Here is a 19796-nt window from a genome sequence, read left to right as displayed (position 1 = left end):
ATATATCTATATATACATATATATATATCTATATATATCTATATATAGATAGATATATCTATATATCTATCTATATCATCTATATCTAATCTATATCTATATCTATATCTATATCTATCTATCTATCTATCTATATATATATATATTCTTAAGTTTTCGCGGGTACTTACATGTATGGCATTCCGCTTTGTTCGGGATTTTCACGTCATAGTAGTGGTGCTTTTAAAGTTGTAGCAACGTTTCAGCAGAATGATGGCAGATGAGATTCTGCTGAAACGTTGCTACAACTTTAAAAGCACCACTACTATGACGTGGGAAAACCATACATACATACATACATACATACGGTATATATATACACATACATACACCATATATACATATATATTGTATATGTATATGATATGTATCTATACCAGGAGTCTTCAAACTTGACAGCTTTAAGACTTGTGGACTTCAACTCCCAGAATTCCTCCTCCAGTCATGTTAGCTCAGGAATTCTGGAAGTTGAACTCCACAAGTCTTAAACTTACCAAATTTGAAGACCCTTGATCTATACCGTGTATACAAAAAATAAGAAATAAGAACCATTTATATACATACCGTATATTTCTTTTTCTTTCTTTCTTTCTTTCTTTCTTTCTTTCTTTCTTTCTTTCTTTCTTTCTTTCTGTTCTACCTGTTCTACCTACCTACCTACCTACTTACCTATCTATTCGCCATACATACATACACCTATATGAACCTCAGCGTGATTTTACTCTGCCCTAAGTTTTTAATTCATTCAATTTAGGTACTACCAACTCCAGGCTAACTCTAGGTGGCTCACAACAAAATTAAACAAGAGGGTATTAAATAAATAGGATATAATTAAAAGGACGCCCAGATAGGTCTGGCTCTCCAGAATACGGGTATTTCAGAAAGAAGAGCCGCCAGAAAAAAAAGTCCCGCCCGCCACATTCACACGACCTACTTGGAACCCGTGTTCGAGCCACCTTTAAAAAAAAAAAAACAACAGCCGCAGGGAGGCAAAGGAAAACGATGCCCGAGCTATCGATGGCTCACGACCTCCACGGCGCATGCGCACGATCGATGCGCTCCGCGCTCGGCTGCCGTGGCCTGCGAGGCCGCCAGGCGACTCCAAGATGGCGGCCGCTCCAAAGGCAGTAACGGCGGCGGCGTGAGGGGGCTGTTTCTTCCGCTCGAGCCATGGCGGCGCTCTGGGTCTCGCCGGGCCCGGAGCATCAGTGAGGCGAAGATGTCGGAGAGCTACTCGCGGTGGCTGCTCCGCGTGTCGGTGGCGCAGGTGTGCCAGGCGCTGGGATGGGACTCGGTGCAGCTTTCCGCCTGCGACCTCCTCACCGACGTGCTCCAGCGCTACCTCCACTCCCTGGGCCGGGGCTGCCGGCGCTACTGCGAGCTCTGTGAGTGCGGGCCTGAGGCGCAAGGGGGAGGGGAAGGTGCTCGCGGGGTTGTCATGGAGACGACGCGAGGCGTTGCCGTGGCGACTGAGGCAAGCCAACCGCCAGAAAAAAAAGGGGTGGGGGGGGGAGATAGCCAACTCAATGTTTCTCAACCCTGTCAACTTTTAAGATGGGTTGGACTTCAACTCCCAGCATTCCCCAGGCAGCGAAGCGCAGGCCGACCCGACACAGGGAGTGGAGGCAGCTGGCTGGGGAATGCTGGGAGTTGAAGTCCACACAACTTAAAAGTTGACAGGGTTGAGAAACACTGGCCCTATCTATCTATCTATCGTTTATATTTGTATATTTAAATTTATATATTTATATATTTATATATATATTTGTTTTCTTAAGTTTTCGTGGGTACTTACATGTATGGTGTTCAGCTTTGTTCGGGTATTTTCCCACTTCATTATAGTTGTGCTTTTAAAGTTGTAGCAACGTTTCGGCAGAATCTCATCTGCCATCATCAGGATTCTGTATTGTGTTCGCCTGTGAGTCAGACTTTTACAGTTGTTTCAGTTTTAAATTTGGGGCTAGCCTACTGCTGTGTCAGAATGGTTTTTTCTTCATCCTGATTGGTTGGGAGTCTTGGTCTGTGTTTATTGGTCTTGGAGTTTGCTCTCTTGATTGGCTGGCAACATTGTGTTCCTGTATTGGAGGCTTTTAGTGCAGCTTGGCTCCGAGTAAACGTACAGCTATCATTTATTAGGAAGCTAGGTTTCATCTGGTTGGGTGTGTTTGAGCTGGAGGTATCAGGGGGAGTCTGTTTGTGTCCGTCTGTCTCCAAGAAGCACAAAGCCGAAGACACAAGCCTGAAGATGACGAATGAGATTTCGTCAAAACGTCGCCAAAATACTTCCAATTTTATGCGGAAGAAAACCCGAATAACCAAAGATCCACATACAAATACCCGCAAAAACCTCAGAAAACATATATACATATACATATACATATATATTGGTATCAGCTTTGTTGTTATTTTCCCGTCGTTATAGTTGTGCTTTTAAAGTTGTAGCAACGTTTCAGCAGAATCTCATCTGCCATCATCAGGCTTCTGTATTGTGTTCGTCTGTGAGTCAGACTTTTACAGTACAGCTGTAAAAGTCTGACTCACAGACGAACACAATACAGAAGCCTGATGATGGCAGATGAGATTCTGCCGAAACGTTGCTACAACTTTAAAAGTACAACTATAACGACGTGGAAAATACCCAACAAAGCTGAATACCATACATGTAAGTACCAGCGAAAACTTAAGAAAACGTGTATGTGTGTATATATATATATATATATATATATATATATATATATATATATATATATATATATATATATATATATATACACACACACACACAATGTGCATATACTATATATATGTGTGTGTGTGTATGTATGAATTTATATGTGTATGTATGCATGTATGCTTTATAATGGTTATCTTTTGAGAGCTGAATGCAGCGAAGTTTCATTTTAATGTATGACTTAGAATAACTTTATTGTCACTAATCGGCATACATTAAAACAAAATTTCGTTCCATGCAGCTCTCAAAGGGTCACGAACCTCCAATATACACTACATAAACATGACAAAATAAATACAAAATTATGCATATACCCACATATATTATATGACACAGCAAAGCAACGGTCTAGTCCGGATGTATACATGTACATGGTGAGAGAAATGAATCTTGCAAGTTTACCAGACGGATGGCATATAGGGAACAAAGCTGTTTCATAATCTGGAAGTCCTGCTACAAATACCTGGAAACCTCCTCCCAAAGGGGAGCAACACAAACCGTGAAGTGGGTGTGTGGGGTCTCTAATAAGGCTTTGAGCCCTAAGCAGATAGTGCTTATAAGCAGTATCCTGAATGACAAAAAGTGAGCTTCCTATAATCTTCTCCACTGTCCTCACCACTCTCTGTAGGGACTTTCTATCTGAGGCGCTGCTGCCACCAAACCAAACGGATGCGGTTTGTTAAAACGCTCACAACCGTGCCTCTGTAAAAAATGGCCAGGACAGGAGGAGAAAGATATGCTTTTCTCATCCGACACAGGAAATGCAGATGCTGGTTTGCATGCTTCACTAAGGATAACGTGTGGAGAGACCAGTTCAGATTGTTAGTTATCTGTACCCTCAGGTAGTTAATACTGTTGACCAGAGGTGGTATTCAGCAGGTTCTGACCAGTTCTGGAGAATCAGTAGTGGAAATCTTGAGTAGTTTGGAGAACTGGCCAATCCTACCTGTGGCTGGCCCCGCCCCCATCTTTTCTGTGCCTCCCAAGTCCCAGCTGATTGGCTGGGTCTTCTTTGGTTGCCCTGCACAGGAGAACGGAGCTGCAAAGCAGGTTAGTGGGGTGGAGAGGGAATGGGGATGTGGCGCAGCAAGCCACACCATGCCCACCAAACCACACCCACAGAACCGGTAGTAAAAAAAATTGAATCCCACCACTGCTGTTGACCACCTCTACTGCTGATGGTTGTACATAAATGTATGCTGGTTAGAGTACATTTAAAGTTTTTATTCTATTCTGAAAGCAACCGCTCAGGAATGCAGGTCAAAACAGGCAAGAAAATGGGAAGGCAACATCTGTCTATCATCTATGATAGATGGGGCCACTCTGGGAACAGTGAAGGACTGGCCTGCGGTGCCTCCAAAGGGCTGCAGGAGGCCATCGCAGCCGAGAACGGAGCTCGGGAGCCCCCAGCATGAGTGATGTCGAATTGGCCATGGCCACCCCGGCCCCCAAGGTCAAACACAACCCTGATGCACCCCTCAATGAGATAGAGTTTGACCCCACCTCACCCTATCGAAACCCATGTGGTTTTATAATGCTCCTATTACCTGCTTAATCAAGACGCTTTCTCTTTTGATACTCTGATGACCTATGAAAGCTTTCCTGTTATAATAACAGATAACAGATAATCTGAGTTGGAAGGGACCTTATAGATCATCTAGTCCAAACCCCCGCCCAAGCGGGAGACCCAACACCATTTCTGACAAATGACAGTCCAATCTCTTTTTGAAGATCTCAAGTGATGGCACTCCCACAACTTCTGAAGGCAACTGTTGTTCCATTGGTTGATTGTTCTCACTGTCAGAAAGTTTCTCCTTATTTCCAGGTTGAATCTCTCCTTGTTCAGTTTCCATCCATCATTCCTTGTCTGGCCTTCAGGTGCTTTGGAAAATAGCTTGACCCCTTCATCCTCCCTGTGGCAGCCCCTCAAATATTGGAAGACTGCTATCATGTCTCCCCTGGTCCTTCTCTTCATAGACTAGCCAAGCCCAGTTCTTGTAACCGTTCTTGATATTCCTTAGCCTCCAGTCCCCTAATCATCCTGGTTGCTCTTCTCTGCATTCTTTCCAGAGTCCCAACATCTTTTTTATAGTCTGGTGACCAAAACTGAATGAAGTACTCTAGGTGTGGTTTTACTAAGGCTTTATAGAGTGGTATTAGTACCTCACTTGATCATAATTGTATCCCTCTGTTAATGCAATTTAGGATTGCATTAGCTTTTTGGGCTGCTGCTGCACACTGCTGGCTCCTATTTAGCTGGTTGTCCACTAAGACTCCAAGATCCCTCTCCCAGTTACTGCTATTGAGCCTGGTTTCAACCAGTCTATATGTATACTTTTGGTTTTGCTTGCCTAAGTGTAGGACTTAACTACTACCGCTGATTTTCTTCTTTCGGATAAGGAACAATTCTTATCTAAACTATTGCAAAATTCTGCCTGACAGCAATTAGGTTCTGTAGACAGTCAAGGACACCAGGCATGGGTAAACTGGAGATCTGTTTTTCAAAAAAACATATCTTTATGTAAAGATAAATTACATAGAGCCTGCTTTTTAATCAATAGTATGAAGATTAAGATTTTTTTATAGACATTGTAGTGTTTTAATGTTACGTTGCTGTATTGGTAATCCTAGTCTTTTAAGTTATTTCTATCATTCCTAAGCTTAGTATTGTTATGGAAATAACTATTGTATCTTATCTTGGTCTCAGACTGAAATAGTGGAGTTGATTTGCATGAAGAGCTGTCTGAGAAGTCCAGGATTATAGCACTAAACTGGGAAGTAAAGCAAATCAAAAATTTCTGAAAAAGGCATTTGACAAACCATTTTAATATGTTAATCTACGGATTTAAGTCCATATGCATTCAATGTCACATATAGGCCAGGATGGGCTTCAAAAATTTTAGCAAAGGGTTCTTTGCCTGGTTGCTGGGTGGGTGTGGCCATGATGGGCGTGGCCTAGTTGGCCTCTTGCACCATGTGGGGGGGGATACGTTTTTGCCTTCTCCAGGCTCCAGAGGCTTTCCTCGAGCCTCCAGAAGGGTGAAAGTGGCTCTCTGGAAGCCAGAAACAGGCCCATTTCCGGCCTTCCGAAACAGATACCAGATAATCAGACTTGGAAGGGACCTTATAGGTCATCTAGTCCAACCCCTCACCCTACACCATTTCTGACAAATGTTAGTCCAATCTCTTCTTGAAAGTCTCAAGTGATGACGCTCCCATAACCTCTGCGGGCAACTTCTGTTCCATGGGTTGATTGTTATCACTGTCAGAAACTTTCTCCTTATTTCCAGGTTGAATCTCTCCTTGTTCGGTTTCCATCCATTGTTTCTTGTCTGGCCTACAGGTGCTTTAGAAAATAGCTTGACCCCTTCATCCTCCCTGTGGCAGCCCCTCAAATATTGGAAGACCGCTATCATGTCTCCCCTGGTCCTTCTCTTTACTAGACTAGCCAAGCCCAGTTCCTGCAACCGTTCGTTGTATGTTTTAGCTTCCAATCCCCTAATCATCCTTGTTGCTCTTCTCTGTACTATTTCTAGAGCCCCAACATCTTTTTTATAGTGTGGTGACCAAAACTGGATGCAGTACTCTAGGTTGGTCTTACTAAGGCTTTATAGAGTGGTATTAGTACCTCCCTTGATCTTGACTGTATCCCTCTGTTAATGCAATTTAGGATTGCATTAGGTTTTTTGGCTGCTGCTGCACACGGCTGGCTCCCATTTAGCTGGTTGTCCACTAAGACTCCAAGATCCCCCTCCCAGTTACTGCTATTGAGCCTGGTTTCACCCAGTCTGTATGTGTCCTTTTGGTTTTGTTTGCCTTGTTTTTCGCCCTCCCCGAGTCTCCGCACGCAGCATGAGGACTCCTGGGAGGGTTAGGGTGGGGTGGGCAGGGCCAGCCAGGATTTGGGATTCTCCGAACTGCACAGAATCTTAGTTAGGGGCTCTCCCAACCCCCTGCAAACCCTCTGCAGCCCACCCCTGCTTATAGGTAGTCCTCATCTTACAACCATGTATTTAGTGACTATTTGAAGTTTCCGTGGCACTGAAAAAAAGGACTTTACGATCCTTTTTCACACTTAAGACCGTTTCAGCATCCCCATGGTGGTGTGATTTACATTCAGCTCCTTGACAATTGACTCACATTTGTGACGGTTGCAGTGTCCCAAGGTCATGTGATCCCCTTTTGCGACCCTCTTATTAGTGAAGTCAATGGGGACTCCAGATTCACTGAACAATTGTGTTACCACCTTAACAAGTACAGCGATTTGACTAAACTTTGTCAAGGAAGGTTGTAAAAGGGGGCAAGAGTCACTTAACCAATGTATCGCTTAGCAACAGAAATCGTGGGGTCATAAGTGGCGCAGTGGTTGGAATGCAGTACTGCAGGCTGCCTCTGCTGACTGCCAACTGCCTGCAGTTTGGCAGTTCGAGTCTCACCGGCTCGAGGTTGACTCAGCCTTCCATCCTTCCAAGGTCGGTAAAATGAGGATCCAAAATTGTTGGGGGCAAGAGGCGGACTCGGTAAACCGCTTAGAGGTGGATGTAAAGCACTATAAAGTGGTATATAAGTCTAAGTGCTATTGCTATTACCGTTACCCATATGGAGTTAGAAGGGTTATAATGATAGATCACAAGGGAATTTACCCATATTTTCCCCAAAATAAGACCCTGTCTTATATATTTTTTTGCCACCAAAAAGGCACCCAGGTCTTATTTTGGGGGGATATCGTCCACTGACTCACCTCACTTGTGAGCGTCGCCCCCGGCCTCATTTTTGCTGTCAGAGGCCTTTAGGAACTTCTTCTACGGCCGGCAAGGCTTTCCTGAAGGCCTCTGCAGCCGGTAACAGAACTCTGGATCGATCCAGAGCTCTGTCATTGGCTGCAGAGGCCTTCAGGAAAGCCCTGCCGGCTGCAGAAAAAAATGGGCCGGCAAGGCAGGTGTTGGGGTGTGCGAGGCCTGCCTGCAACTGTGCAAAGGTAAGTAGTAGGGCAGCTCCACCCCCTCATCCCCACCCTAGCTTAATTTTTACCCGTCCACTCTGAAGTGGGCGGTATCTTAATTAGGGCTTATTTTGGGGGTAGGGCTTACATTGGGTGCACGGTAAAAATCAAGCTACTTACTTTCAGGGTAGGTCGTATTTTTGGGGAAACACGGTAATTGTTTCAGGTATGGAGGTCAACAGAATAAAGTTGTAGTGGAATGCACTCCCTCCGTCCTGGGAATCCAGATAACATTCCATCATGGATGGGTGGATGCTTGGTTGGATGGATGGATGATTTTATATATATATATATATATATATATAGAAAAAAACTATATATGTTTAGTATATATATTTACCGACAGCTTGAACCCAGGAATGTTTACTTGCTTTAGGGATTCTTGGCACCTGAGGTTGTGACTTTTAAACAGGCCCGAGTAGAAATTCTGCTGATATTACTATTTCAAGTCGCCTTCCGAGAAAATTCTATTTATTTTCTATCCTACTTTTCCGCTCTGGTAAGCACTTGCCAAATTGCAATTTAGTTGTCATTTCAGTAGCCGAGCCATGCGGGGAAAATCACATCCTGATAATAGGTCCTCAGGTAAACACAGCCTCATGGAAGCGCAAGGGGAAGAAAAAAAAAAAACATTTGCGTTCTTCGGTCATGTCAAATGAAGTTTTGAACGGCCAACTTGTTCTGTTTTTTCCAGAGCCGCTTCTGCAGGGCCGGTTGGATACGTTAACTTTTAAAAAAATTTGGCAGGCGGGGTTCTTATTGTCATTCATGTTTATTTACGTTCCAGATGGCCGGACAGACCCAATTTTGGAGGATGTGGGTGAAGCCTTTAAGCTCATGGGGGTCAACCTACACGAATTGGAAGATTACATACTCAATATCGAACCCGTGACTTTTGTTCATCAGATCCCTTCCTTCCCTGTGAGTAAGAATAATGTGCTGCAGTTTCCTCAGCCCGGAAGCAAAGACGCAGAAGAGAGGAAGGAGTATATCCCCGATTACCTGCCACCTCTGGTCTCTTCTCAAGAAGGTGAGATACCATTTTCTCTACTTGCGCTTTTGTTGTTGCTGCCTAAGATGTCAAGTTTTAGGTAAGACCCGGCAGGGGTCTATGATGATCTGTGACTTCTTGACACGGTTTTCTGGCCCGGGATTATGGACGTTGGTCATGAATGTCTGGAGAGCATCAAGAATGGTGGAAGATTTTTTTCCCAGCAATTTGCAAGAAAGGAATTAGGCGTTGAAATTACACACAGTTCAGGACTGGGCTTCCTGCCATCACCTTTCAGCAAAGTATTATACCAGGGATCGGCAACCCGCGGCTCTGGAGCCACATGTGGCTCTTTCATCCCTGTGCTGTGGCTCTGTCGCTCAAAATATGCATCACAACCGCCAAGGTGTGACACCCCCTGGCATGTGATTTATTGAGCTTTTCGACCCTCGGTAGGCCAATCATGGCTAAATCCAAGAAATGAAAAGTTTCAGAAGAGAACAGAACATTTAATTCCACTACATATGCTAGTTTTGTGGCCGCTCAGTAAATAGACAAGCATGGGAAAGGTTTTGTGGCTCCCGTGTTGTTTTCTTTTCTGTGGGAAACAGGTCCAAATGGCTCTTTGAGTGTTTAAGGTTGCTGACCCCTGTATTATACCTACAGTATTATACCACATTGGTGTAAATGATTCAAAGAAGGGGCTAGATCTGGTTTTGAATCCTTGCTCATCCACTACTGCAGGGTTCTCCAAACTTAGCAACTTTAAGACTTGTGGACTTCTACTCCCAGAATTCTCCAGCCAGCTGGCTGGAGAATTCTGGGAGTTGAAGTCCACAAGTCTTAAAGTTGCCAAGTTTGGAAACCTCTGCACTACTGTATCTCTTGGTTTGAAGCAAACTATTTTGATTATTTTTCTGTCTGGTAAACAGATGATTGCGAGATGTAGCTTGACAAGAACTGTGGATTACCACAAGAGGTAGAAGAAGTTGTTCTGGGATTAAAATTATTCCCGTGATATTCAATGCAATTTAGAATCCAGGCTAAAGAATATAAGAAGCTGTTTGTCAGGCGTCAGAAAGTTATCAAAGTGAATACATAAAAAAAAACCTACTCGGGGAAGAGATGCCATGATTGAGAGGAAACCGTTTTCTCAACATTGCTAGCCACATATGCTTGAAAATTATAATTAAGATTTATGCATTTCTTTGATGACTAGATAAAATATATTCAATATCTATTGCATCAGAAACTTTTCATGGCGGTCTCTGATTGCTCAATATCTCATAAAGCATGGGAATGCACATAGAATAATATCCTGCAACAGCTTAGCATGCAGTACCAGCAGAGCTGCCATACTTTAGTTAGTTATCTATTACCGTATTTATTTATCAGATTTATATTACCGAGAAATTGTGAGTATCTTTAAGACCACTTACCCTATGCAGTTTCTCCCTGCTCAGTCTGTGGTCACAGAGAATGACTGCTGAAGGTCCCCATTTATCAAAAAGCATGATGGGGGGGCTCCTGAAATGCCTCTCCTCTGGAACAGCTTCTCCTCATCATCACCCCAAGGCAAGGATAGCCCCTACCCTCCAGAGTTCTCCAGAGGCACTTCTGACATGCGCTCTGCAGCTCATGATGTAGGAGAAAGCAGCTATAGCTGGAGTGGGGAGTTAAGCAGGTCATCAGTTTAGAGTCGTTATGTTGTCACAAATGGCCCAAGTCCAACCCTCCTTGAATTTCGTTGATCCTGGCACCAATGTAATATTGAACTTTAGTTGATTAAATTCTTGTGTACAGGCTTGAGTGATACATCTTCTGAACTGCAGTTTCACGTATGGCTCTGATCCGTTGCGTCTGACATTAATCTAGCCACCTTAAGCCATCAGTTAAGGGCAGGGGGTCTGCTAACCTGGACACTTTAAGACTTGTGGACCGGCTGAGGAACTCTGAGAGTGGAAGTCTCAAAGGTTGCCAAGTTCACAGACCTCTGGTTTAGAGCAGAAAAGCAGACAGAGGGTTTGGGCCATTTGTGTCAATGTAACAACTCTAAACTGATGGCTCACTTGACTCTGCCCTCTAGCTCTGCCTGCTTTTCTCCTACATCATTGGAAGCTGCTGGATGTTTGTGAGGCTTGGCGGGAGGAAGGCTGGGCCAAGACCCATGGGACGTCCCTCGCTAAAGCCTGTGGGCCAATGTTTCAGGACTGCTTGCAACCCTCTAGGAAGCCCATGTTCTTCCACTTCCTCCTGTTCTGCCTCTCTCGCGCAGCCTCCACCTTTGCTCGGGGAAACCACCACTGGCTCTCCTGCCTCACCTGACGATCGAGAACATTGTGCCTCACTGTCCCGCGATCTCCTCACTGACCTCCCTTCTCCTATTTCTTCTCCAGGAGAAAGTGTAGTTGGGGGGGGGGGGTGTTTGGAGGAAATCTGCTTATTGGGTACAAGTAGCCCTCAACTTACAACAGTTCATTTAGTGACTGTCCAAAGTTGCAACAGTACTGAAGAAAAGTGACTTATGACCGTTTTCCCAACTTACTACAGTTGCAGCAACTCCATGGTCACATCATCAAAATTCAGACTCTGGGCAACTGGCATCTACTTACGACAGTTGCAGTGTCCCGGGGTCCTGTGATCACTTTTTGCGATGTTGTGATAAGCAAAATCAATGGGGAAGCCAGAGTCACTTTAACAACCGTGTTACTAACTTAACTGCAGCGCTTCGCTTAACAACTGCGACAAGAAAGGTTGTAAAATGGGGCAGAACTTACTTAACAACTGTCTCGCTTAGCCACATAGATGTTGGGCTCAACGGTGGTCATAAGTCAAGGACCACCTGTACTACCGAATCCTTTGGCTTCAGAATACTAAAAAGAAATAATCTGGCTTAAAGTGGTTTTGTTGTAATAGTAATTACAAGTACTAGTAATAATGACTTCATAAAATAAAGAAAGGACTACATTTTAGGGTGGAGACAATAGCTGATGGCTACCTAGGCATGTATTTTAACACATTTTGAGGGGTGGGCATGTTGCTCTCCTTGTCTGTGTATTCTCAGAAATCATTTATTGCAGTTCAAACTTTCATCCTTTTAATATTCATTGTGGCCAGCAGGTGTCACTCTTTTATTTCATAAGTTTCCTTTCCTGGTACCTACTCAAATTAGCTTCTGCAAGCCAGCATCACATCACATCCAAGTTTATCCATGTGTCCTAAGATATAGGATAGTTTACTTCCAAAAAGGGAGGGAAAAAAGAAAACCGGTCTTTCCCCCCCATTTTTGTATACATTTCTTTTCTTTTTTGTTGTTACTATTGGATGTATGTTTTTTTTCCCATGTTGAATTTTATTCTCATTGATAAAAACATAATAATATATTAAAAAGGGATAGTTTATTTCAAATCACGTAAAGGTGATCGATTGCATTAGTAGAAAGAAACAGAATTTCACTTTTCTCTGATGAGACAAGAATTCCTATTCTGCAGAGTCCTGTTTTGATCAAGAGCAGTAGCTGTAGCAGAAATAGGAAGGTATAGCTACACTTTTTACTTAAATGCATGTAATGGACCTGGCTTGCACATAAGGGTTATGAACGCTGGATGATAAATTGGAATTAATTGATATATTTCTCATCCAGGAGATCATAATTTGTGGCATGTACAATGATCCCAGGCTAACTGAAAGCATTGTCGATTCGGTACACTGCTGGTTTTCCTTCATCTCCCTGCCATGAAGTCATCTAGAGTGTGGGATTATAAAATCAAATGAAATAAATCTGTCCTGTCCAGTCACCTATTGATACGATCATGCTGAAGGCTTGGGGCACGGACTGGTGGAAGTGAATATCGCAAAATCAATAGATAAAAGGAGATCCTTTTAAGTAGGGGTCTCCAAACCTGGCAACTTTAAGACTTGTGGACTTCAACTCCCAGAATTACCCAGCCAACATGACTAGCTGAGGAATTCTGGGAGTTGAAGTCCACAAGTCTTAAAGTTGCCAAGTTTGGAGACCTCTGCTATAAAGAAACGCGAGGCCAAAGAAAAAGGTACAACCAAGCCTCACTTCTGGACATGTTCAGGTTTGGAGGGCTGCATATACATTTATTTAATTAAATAAATGAACTATTGAATAAATGAAAATTGATTCAAACTCCCTGTGAGGTGGGTTGGACACAGAAAGAACGACTGGCCCCAAAATCCTCCAGCTGACTCCCATGCCTAAGGTGGGACTAGAACTCGCCATCTCCTGGCGACTGGCCCATAGTCACCTAGTTGGCTTTCACAGCAAAGGTGGGGCTAGAACTCACCCTCACCTGATGACAGATCCAGAGTCACCCAGGCAGCTTTCATGCCCAAGACAGGACTAAAGCTCACGCTCTTTATCTTAAATTTATTTTAATTGTTTAATATATATTGCAACGGTTGGCCTTTCTTTATTCTTCTTCAAGAGCCGTGTCTGTGGAGATTCTCAGTCCTCCAGGTCATGGTTGAACCCAACAGTGCTTATTTTTCCAGAGGCAACTGGACTTTCTGGTTTTTCTTTGAAGACGTTTCGCTTCTCATCCAAAAGAAGCTTCTTCAGCTCTCAAAGAGCTGTGGTGGTGCAGTGGTTTAGAATGCAGTATTGCGGGCTAATTCTGCCGACTGCCAGGGGTTTGATTCCCACCAGCCCGAGGTTGACTCTGCTTTCCATCCTTCCCAGGTCGGTAAAATGAGAACCCAGATTGTTGGGGGGGCAACAGGCTTTAACCCGCGTAAAGAGGGCTGTAAAGCACTGTGAGGCGGTATATAAGTCTAAATTGCTAAGTGCTAGAGCCTAGTCATAGCCTAGTCTCTGGTTTCCTGGCGGCTTCCCCTAGAGGTGATTAACCTGTCCTAACTGCATAGCTTTCTCAAGGACAGCAAAGATCTGGTAATAAGATGCTTAAAGTTTATTGTGATTTTCTCCTTTTTTGCTCATAACACCAGAAGCTATTTTCAGGCAGCTTTACAATGCAATACCTCTAGCTCTGTATGAATTGTGTAGTTCAGGGGTGTCGATCTCAAGGCTTAAATCTGGCCCACAGGGCCGGTCTGGAAATAGCAAAGGACCGGCCCGTGGTGCCTCTGGCAGCCCAAACAGGACGCAGAGGACCACGTGAGCCCCCCGCACCCGTTTTGGCCGGCGGGGTGCTGCAGGAGGCCATTCAAGCTGAAAACGGGATGCAGGGGGCCTCACACAGCCCCCCATGCCCCATTTTGGCCAGCAGGGTGTTGCAGGAGGTGTCTGTCCCGTCACACACACACACACACCCCAGCCGGGCTGCAGATGAGAACTACAATGCTGATCCGGCCCTCAAAGAAATCCAGTTTGACCCCCTTGGTGTAGTTGATTCTGGCAAGTGACTTTCCATGTTCGATACCCTCTCGCCTTTCTGGCCAGGTGGGTGGACGCACAGGCCAATTCCTACCTTTGTCTGTGCCCGATGGAAGATACAGTAATCCTTGACATACGGCCGTAGTGGAGCCAGCCATTATGCTAAGCCACCCGTCGTACCTTTAGTGCACAATTGTGCGTTCAGTTCCTTCCAGCGTTGCGTTTTGTTAGTGCCGGGCACCGATTGCTTTTGCACAAGTGAACTCTGGTGTACAGAATGTGGGAGTCTGGCAGACTGAGGCAAACAGGGAAAATGCACCAGAATGAGAGGGAAAAAAAAAAGATGGTCAGGCTCGAGAAGACGAACGGCGGAAGTTTTTGCAGAAATACCAAGCAGATAAATGGTAGAACGAAAAGAATATAATGATGAGAGCAGAGACGTTAAAGGAAGGAGGGGGGTGGGGTGGAAATCTGCTCAGTGTTAGTCTTTCATTTTTTTTCTTTCCAGTTGTGAAGATAAGGCGTTGCTTTGAATATCTTGCTGAATCTTATCTTAAGGTCTTTGTAATTGTACTTACTAGGAAAGTTACTCTAAGAATATTGATTAGAGAGAAATGTTTACCTCTCCACCGGGCCATTTGATGCTGAATTTCCATAAGGAGGAAGCAGTGATTCATTTTTCAAGTGTGGTAATTGTTCAGAATGAGTATTTCTAATATGAACAGAGAATCAAGATATTTGTGCATAATTCATGTTGAAACTTAGGGTTTGGTGTTAGCGGGTTTGGGTTTTTTTTTAATCAGATAAATATATTTTTTTTAAAAAAAGGTTGCCCGCTCTAAGAAGTCCTCAACTTACAGCAGTTCATTCAGTGACCATTCAAAGTTACAACGTCACTGAAAAAAAAAGAGTTTTGACCATTTTTCAGCCTTAAGACCGTTGCAGCGTTTCCCCACAGTCACATGATCCAAATTCAGATGCTTGGCAACCAGTTCACACTTACGACCGTTGCTGTGTCCCCACGGTCACGTGATCCCCTCTTGCGACCTTTTGGCGAGCAAAATCAAAGGGTATTGGGGTTCGCTGGCTGCAGGTGAGGACGGCTGAGGAGAGCGAGGACACAGTTGAGGGGCCAGGACCATTAGGGAGTGGACTGCTGCCTTCAGAGATGGTGGGGGCTGGCAGCAGCGATGAGGAGGTTCCCGAGGAGCCTGTGCCAAGTGTGCGTGAGAGCAGGGTTGCTCGCAGGAAAGAGCAGCTGCAGCAGCACAGGCAACTCGGGAGTAAGGCTGCAAGGTAACGGCCCCTCCTTCAGGAAGATAAAAGCCAGCTGTGAATCGGACATTCTTTGTAGGAAAGCAAAGACGTTTTGAAACTCAGCCTCGTGGACATTACAGTATCTTAACTGGTATTTGAAGACTCTTGTGAAATATTTGTTATCTGTTATTCTTGGCAGTCTCGCACAGTTTTGGCGAGGCTCGTGCTTATCAAAGTTAATTAGTTTGCAGCAGCCTTTTAACCGGGGATTCGTAAGAATAATTAAAAGGTTTCTTGTTCCCTTTGGTTCATGTTTGTTTTACTGGACAAGGGTTTGGGTCAGAACAAAGGGGAAGCATGATTCGCTTCACAACCGGGTTAACTAACTTTATCAGCTGTGGTGACTCGCTTAACAACTGCGGCAAGAAAGGTTGTCATATGGGGCAAAACTCACTTAATAAATGTCTCATTTAACAATAGAAATGTTTGGCTTAGCTGTGGTCATAAGTCGAGGACTACCTGTATTTCTGTCATGATAGAAAGAAAACATACCAAACAAAATAATAATAATAATAATAATAATAATAATAATAATAATAATAATAATAATAATAAACAAAAAGCAAAGGTATCCCTTCTGTGTACGTCAAGGTACAGGTAGTCCTTGACTTACAATAGTTCATTTAGTAACCGAAGTTACAATGTTACTGAAAAATGTGACATGGCTATTTTTCACATCTACGATTTTTGACCGTTTTTCACTCTTATGACCGTTGTAGCATCCCCATGGTCACGTGATCCAAATTGAGGTGCTTGGCCACTGGTTCATATTTATGACGGTCAAAATGCCCCAGAGCTCACGTGATCTCCTTTTGCGACCTTCTGACCAGCAAAAGTCAATAGGGGAAGCAGGATTTACTTAACAACGTGTCACTAACTTAGCAGCTGCATCGATTCGCTTAACAACTGTGGCGAGAAAGGTCGTAAAATGGGGCAAAGTGCAATTAACAGCCATCTCGCTTAGCAACAGAAATTTCGGGCTGAATAGTGGTCATAGGTTGAGGACTATCTACCGGTACATCAAAATCATTTTCTAAAGACGTTTATTTCAGAAGTTTATTTCTTTTTTTTTTATTGTTTTTTTAAAGACAAACATAAACAAACACAACATAAAAACATCAAACCATCTTCCATATATATGCATACAGTGTGTCGGTTGGTTTACAAATTGTTTTGTGCTTCCACTTCGTAGTGTTCAATTACAATTACATTGTATATGTTCTCATATTGTCAATCAAATATTCCTAGATACATTAATATCATTATTAATCAATCATTTGACTATACTATTATTCATTCATGTTTTACCAGATAATCCATATTTTACTTAATTTGTTTTATGACAGTTCATATTTCCATCTCAAATCTATCCTATAATCATTTTGTAGATATAATAAAAAATACAGCTTTATATATTCATTATGTTCTAAAGATCTACATATTTCATTACCATGTTTTATTGTCTAACCATTGATAGAATAGATCCCAAATTTTATAAAATGGTTTATCTTCTTGTTCTCTAATTTCAAATGTCAATCTACTCATTTCAGCACATTCCATTGTTTTCTTAATAACTTCCTGAGAAGTTTATTTCTTGAGCTGTTGAGGTTCTGGCTCTTATTTCCCCTCCTAATAATCTGTGTGGTTTGATAAATCGTTTCGCTTCTTGGGCTGCCTACATCTGGAGGATCTAATTACATTGGAAGCATCGGGATCCTTTCTATCTCAGAACGCATGTGTTTCCAGTTAAAGACGAGTCAGGAGGGATCTCTTTTGTCGACTTTTGTGGCCTTCCCTACTTTGACTATTACCTGGATAACTTCCTTTTCAATAAAGAATTCCTTGGGAAATTTCCGAAATAAAGACCTATTGTGTAGCCAACTGGGCTCCCCAGTGTAGGGCTTTTCCTATGCCCTTAAGTCTGCGACCCTTCCTGAGCCATCGGAGTCTCTTATTTTCTAAAGATTAAAAGTTGAATTCAAAAAGAAAAAAACCGCAAGGTAACACGTAACAGAATCCATCCGGTGTATTCTTTCCCCCTGATTTTAAGAATGCATCTGAATCCCAAAACTGTTTAGATGCTTTCTTCAAAAGAATAGAAATTATAAGTGGCTGCAGCCTAATGGTCCATGCAGAAGGCTGATTAATAGTATGGAATAGGGTGGAGTGGAATGGAAGATAGAATGGAAGATAGGATAGGATAGGGTGGGAGTGGAGTGGAGTGGAAGGGAAGGGAATACAAAATGGAATTGAATAGAAAATAAAATAGAATGGAGTGGAATGGAATGGAGTGGTGCATAGAATAGGAATAGAATAGGAATCGAATAGATTCAAATGGAATAGAATAGGAACAGAATAGGAATAGAATAGAACACAACACAATACAATACAATACTGTAGGACAGAAAAATGGAATACAATACAAATACAATACAATACAATACAATACAATACAATACAATACAATACAATACAATACAATACAATACAATACAATACAATACAATACAATACTGTAAGACAGGACAGGACAGAAAAATGGAATGGAGTGGAATTTGTTATTGGCCTAGTATGATTGGACACACAAGGAATTTATCTCTGGTGCATAAGCTCTCAGTGTACATACAAGCAGCAAGTGATAGGTCATACATCATAAATCATAGTTACAATCATTATTCATAATTAATCATGAGCTGAGGGGGGGGGAAAGGAACGCAGGCTGTTGGAGAGTTTCTGGCAGGACAAATTTGGAGATGCCACAAGGTAACGGTCTGGTAAATCTTCTTTGGGATAGGCAAGATGCATGTTGTCAGCCATTTTGTGCAGAATGCCTATGGTAGAACTGGGGTGCCCAACGTTGGCAACTTTTAAGACCTGTGGACTTCAACTCCCAGAATTCCCCAAGCCAGCCATGATGTTGCAAGTCCACAAGTCTTGACGTTGCCAAGGTTGGACATCCTGGATCTACAAGGTCCTGACATTCTGGATCTGGATCTTCTCAAAATGCCACAATTGCCCTAAAGCAAATGAGATTGAAGATGCCAGAGCTGAAGTATATTCTATATAATAATAATAGTGGTGATGATGATGATGGTAATGATGACAACGATGATGATGAACAAAGAGAAGGAGGAGGAGGAGGGAGAAGGAGAAAAGAAAAAATAAAATAAAATTCTTTATTGGCCAAATGCAATTGGACACACAAGGAATTTGTTTCCGGTGCATAAGCTCTCAGTGTACATGCAAGCAACAAGTGATAAATCACAATCATAATCCTAAAATACAATCCTAAATCATAAGATACAACATTCATTGATAGTCATAGATTACTAAATAGAGCAATCAGCATAAATCATACTAGGATACTAAGTAAACCATATAATTCGTAAGATACAAGCAACAAAGTCATAGTCATAAGAAGATAAGGAGACAAGTAATAGGAAAGATAAGAAGGATAATAGCCATACATCCTTATTAGATAGTCCGACAGTGTTGTGGGAATCAGTTGTTCAGCGGAGTGATGGCATTGGGTGGGTGGGGGGACTGTCTTTGTGCAATTAGTAAGAATTGGGAGAATGCAAGAGGAAGCAAACAGGGCGTGCATGTTGCAACGATCCACTTGAATTCTTTGGAACCGCTAACAAGTTTAGCTAGAAATATTTGCAACCGATCCACTTGAATTCTTTGGAACCGCTAACAAGTTTAGCTAGAAATATTTGCAACCGAACCGTTTATTTGCATTGCCTCTTGCCGTTCAAGTTTTATGGCCCGTAGGAGCTTTGTCACTGTGTGTTTTTGTGCAACTTGGAGACTTCTTGCCTCACACTTGTTTACCACTCGGGCTAAACCAGCGCTATCTTGGGAACATCCAGAATTTTTATCTTTTCCTGTATCTTTTCCTACTCCAGGTCCTTTTAAAGACGCTGTAGCGGCTGAGCTGGTGAGCTTATAAAATGGGGGAGAAGAAATCTCCGTTTCACATTTTTATTTCTAAAATAAATTGATTGGTTTAATTTATAAAGTAAAGTAAGATACAAAACACAAAAGTGAATAGGAAAACGGTGGGCAGGAAGAGGGGGAAGAGAAGGGAGGAAGGATAAGAAAAAAGAAAAAGAAACGTTGACTTCCATCTCTCTCTGTTTGCAGTAAAATAAGGCATTAACATCAAACCACAACTTTCTGATTTTTGATAATAATACGAGCAAGCCGTTTCTATCAAGCTCTATCAATATCTAATCAGTAAAACCCCAAATCAAAGTTTCATTCTTTTCCACTTCAAGCACGAAGTTCAGAAGCCGTCTCCGTGTGGCAAACAAAAGGACTCGTTTCTTTAATCAAAGGAGTCCATTTTGCC

At 42.7% G+C, this 19796-nt stretch overlaps 1 protein-coding gene across 2 annotated transcripts in view; it reads left to right on the top strand.

Annotated features, from left to right (window-relative positions):
* The first annotated feature begins 1107 nt into the window (after positions 1–1107).
* TAF3 (TATA-box binding protein associated factor 3) overlaps positions 1108–19796 on the top strand; it is a 177768-nt gene continuing 159079 nt past the window's right edge. For both annotated transcript variants that reach the window (XM_087968887.1, XM_087968886.1), the window contains exons 1-2: positions 1108–1424; positions 8560–8802. In XM_087968887.1, the coding sequence (XP_087825013.1) occupies positions 1259–1424; positions 8560–8802 (409 nt within the window). In that variant the 5' untranslated portion in view covers positions 1108–1258. The remainder of the gene's footprint in view (positions 1425–8559; positions 8803–19796) is intronic.

Source organism: Notechis scutatus, chromosome 6 (assembly GCF_049901735.1).
Source record: "Notechis scutatus isolate UNSWTSFEM ecotype Mainland chromosome 6, rNotScu1.2, whole genome shotgun sequence".
NCBI lineage: Eukaryota > Metazoa > Chordata > Lepidosauria > Squamata > Elapidae > Notechis > Notechis scutatus.
Note: the sequence above shows the minus strand (reverse complement) of the source record. Positions and strands in the feature narration are given on the sequence as shown.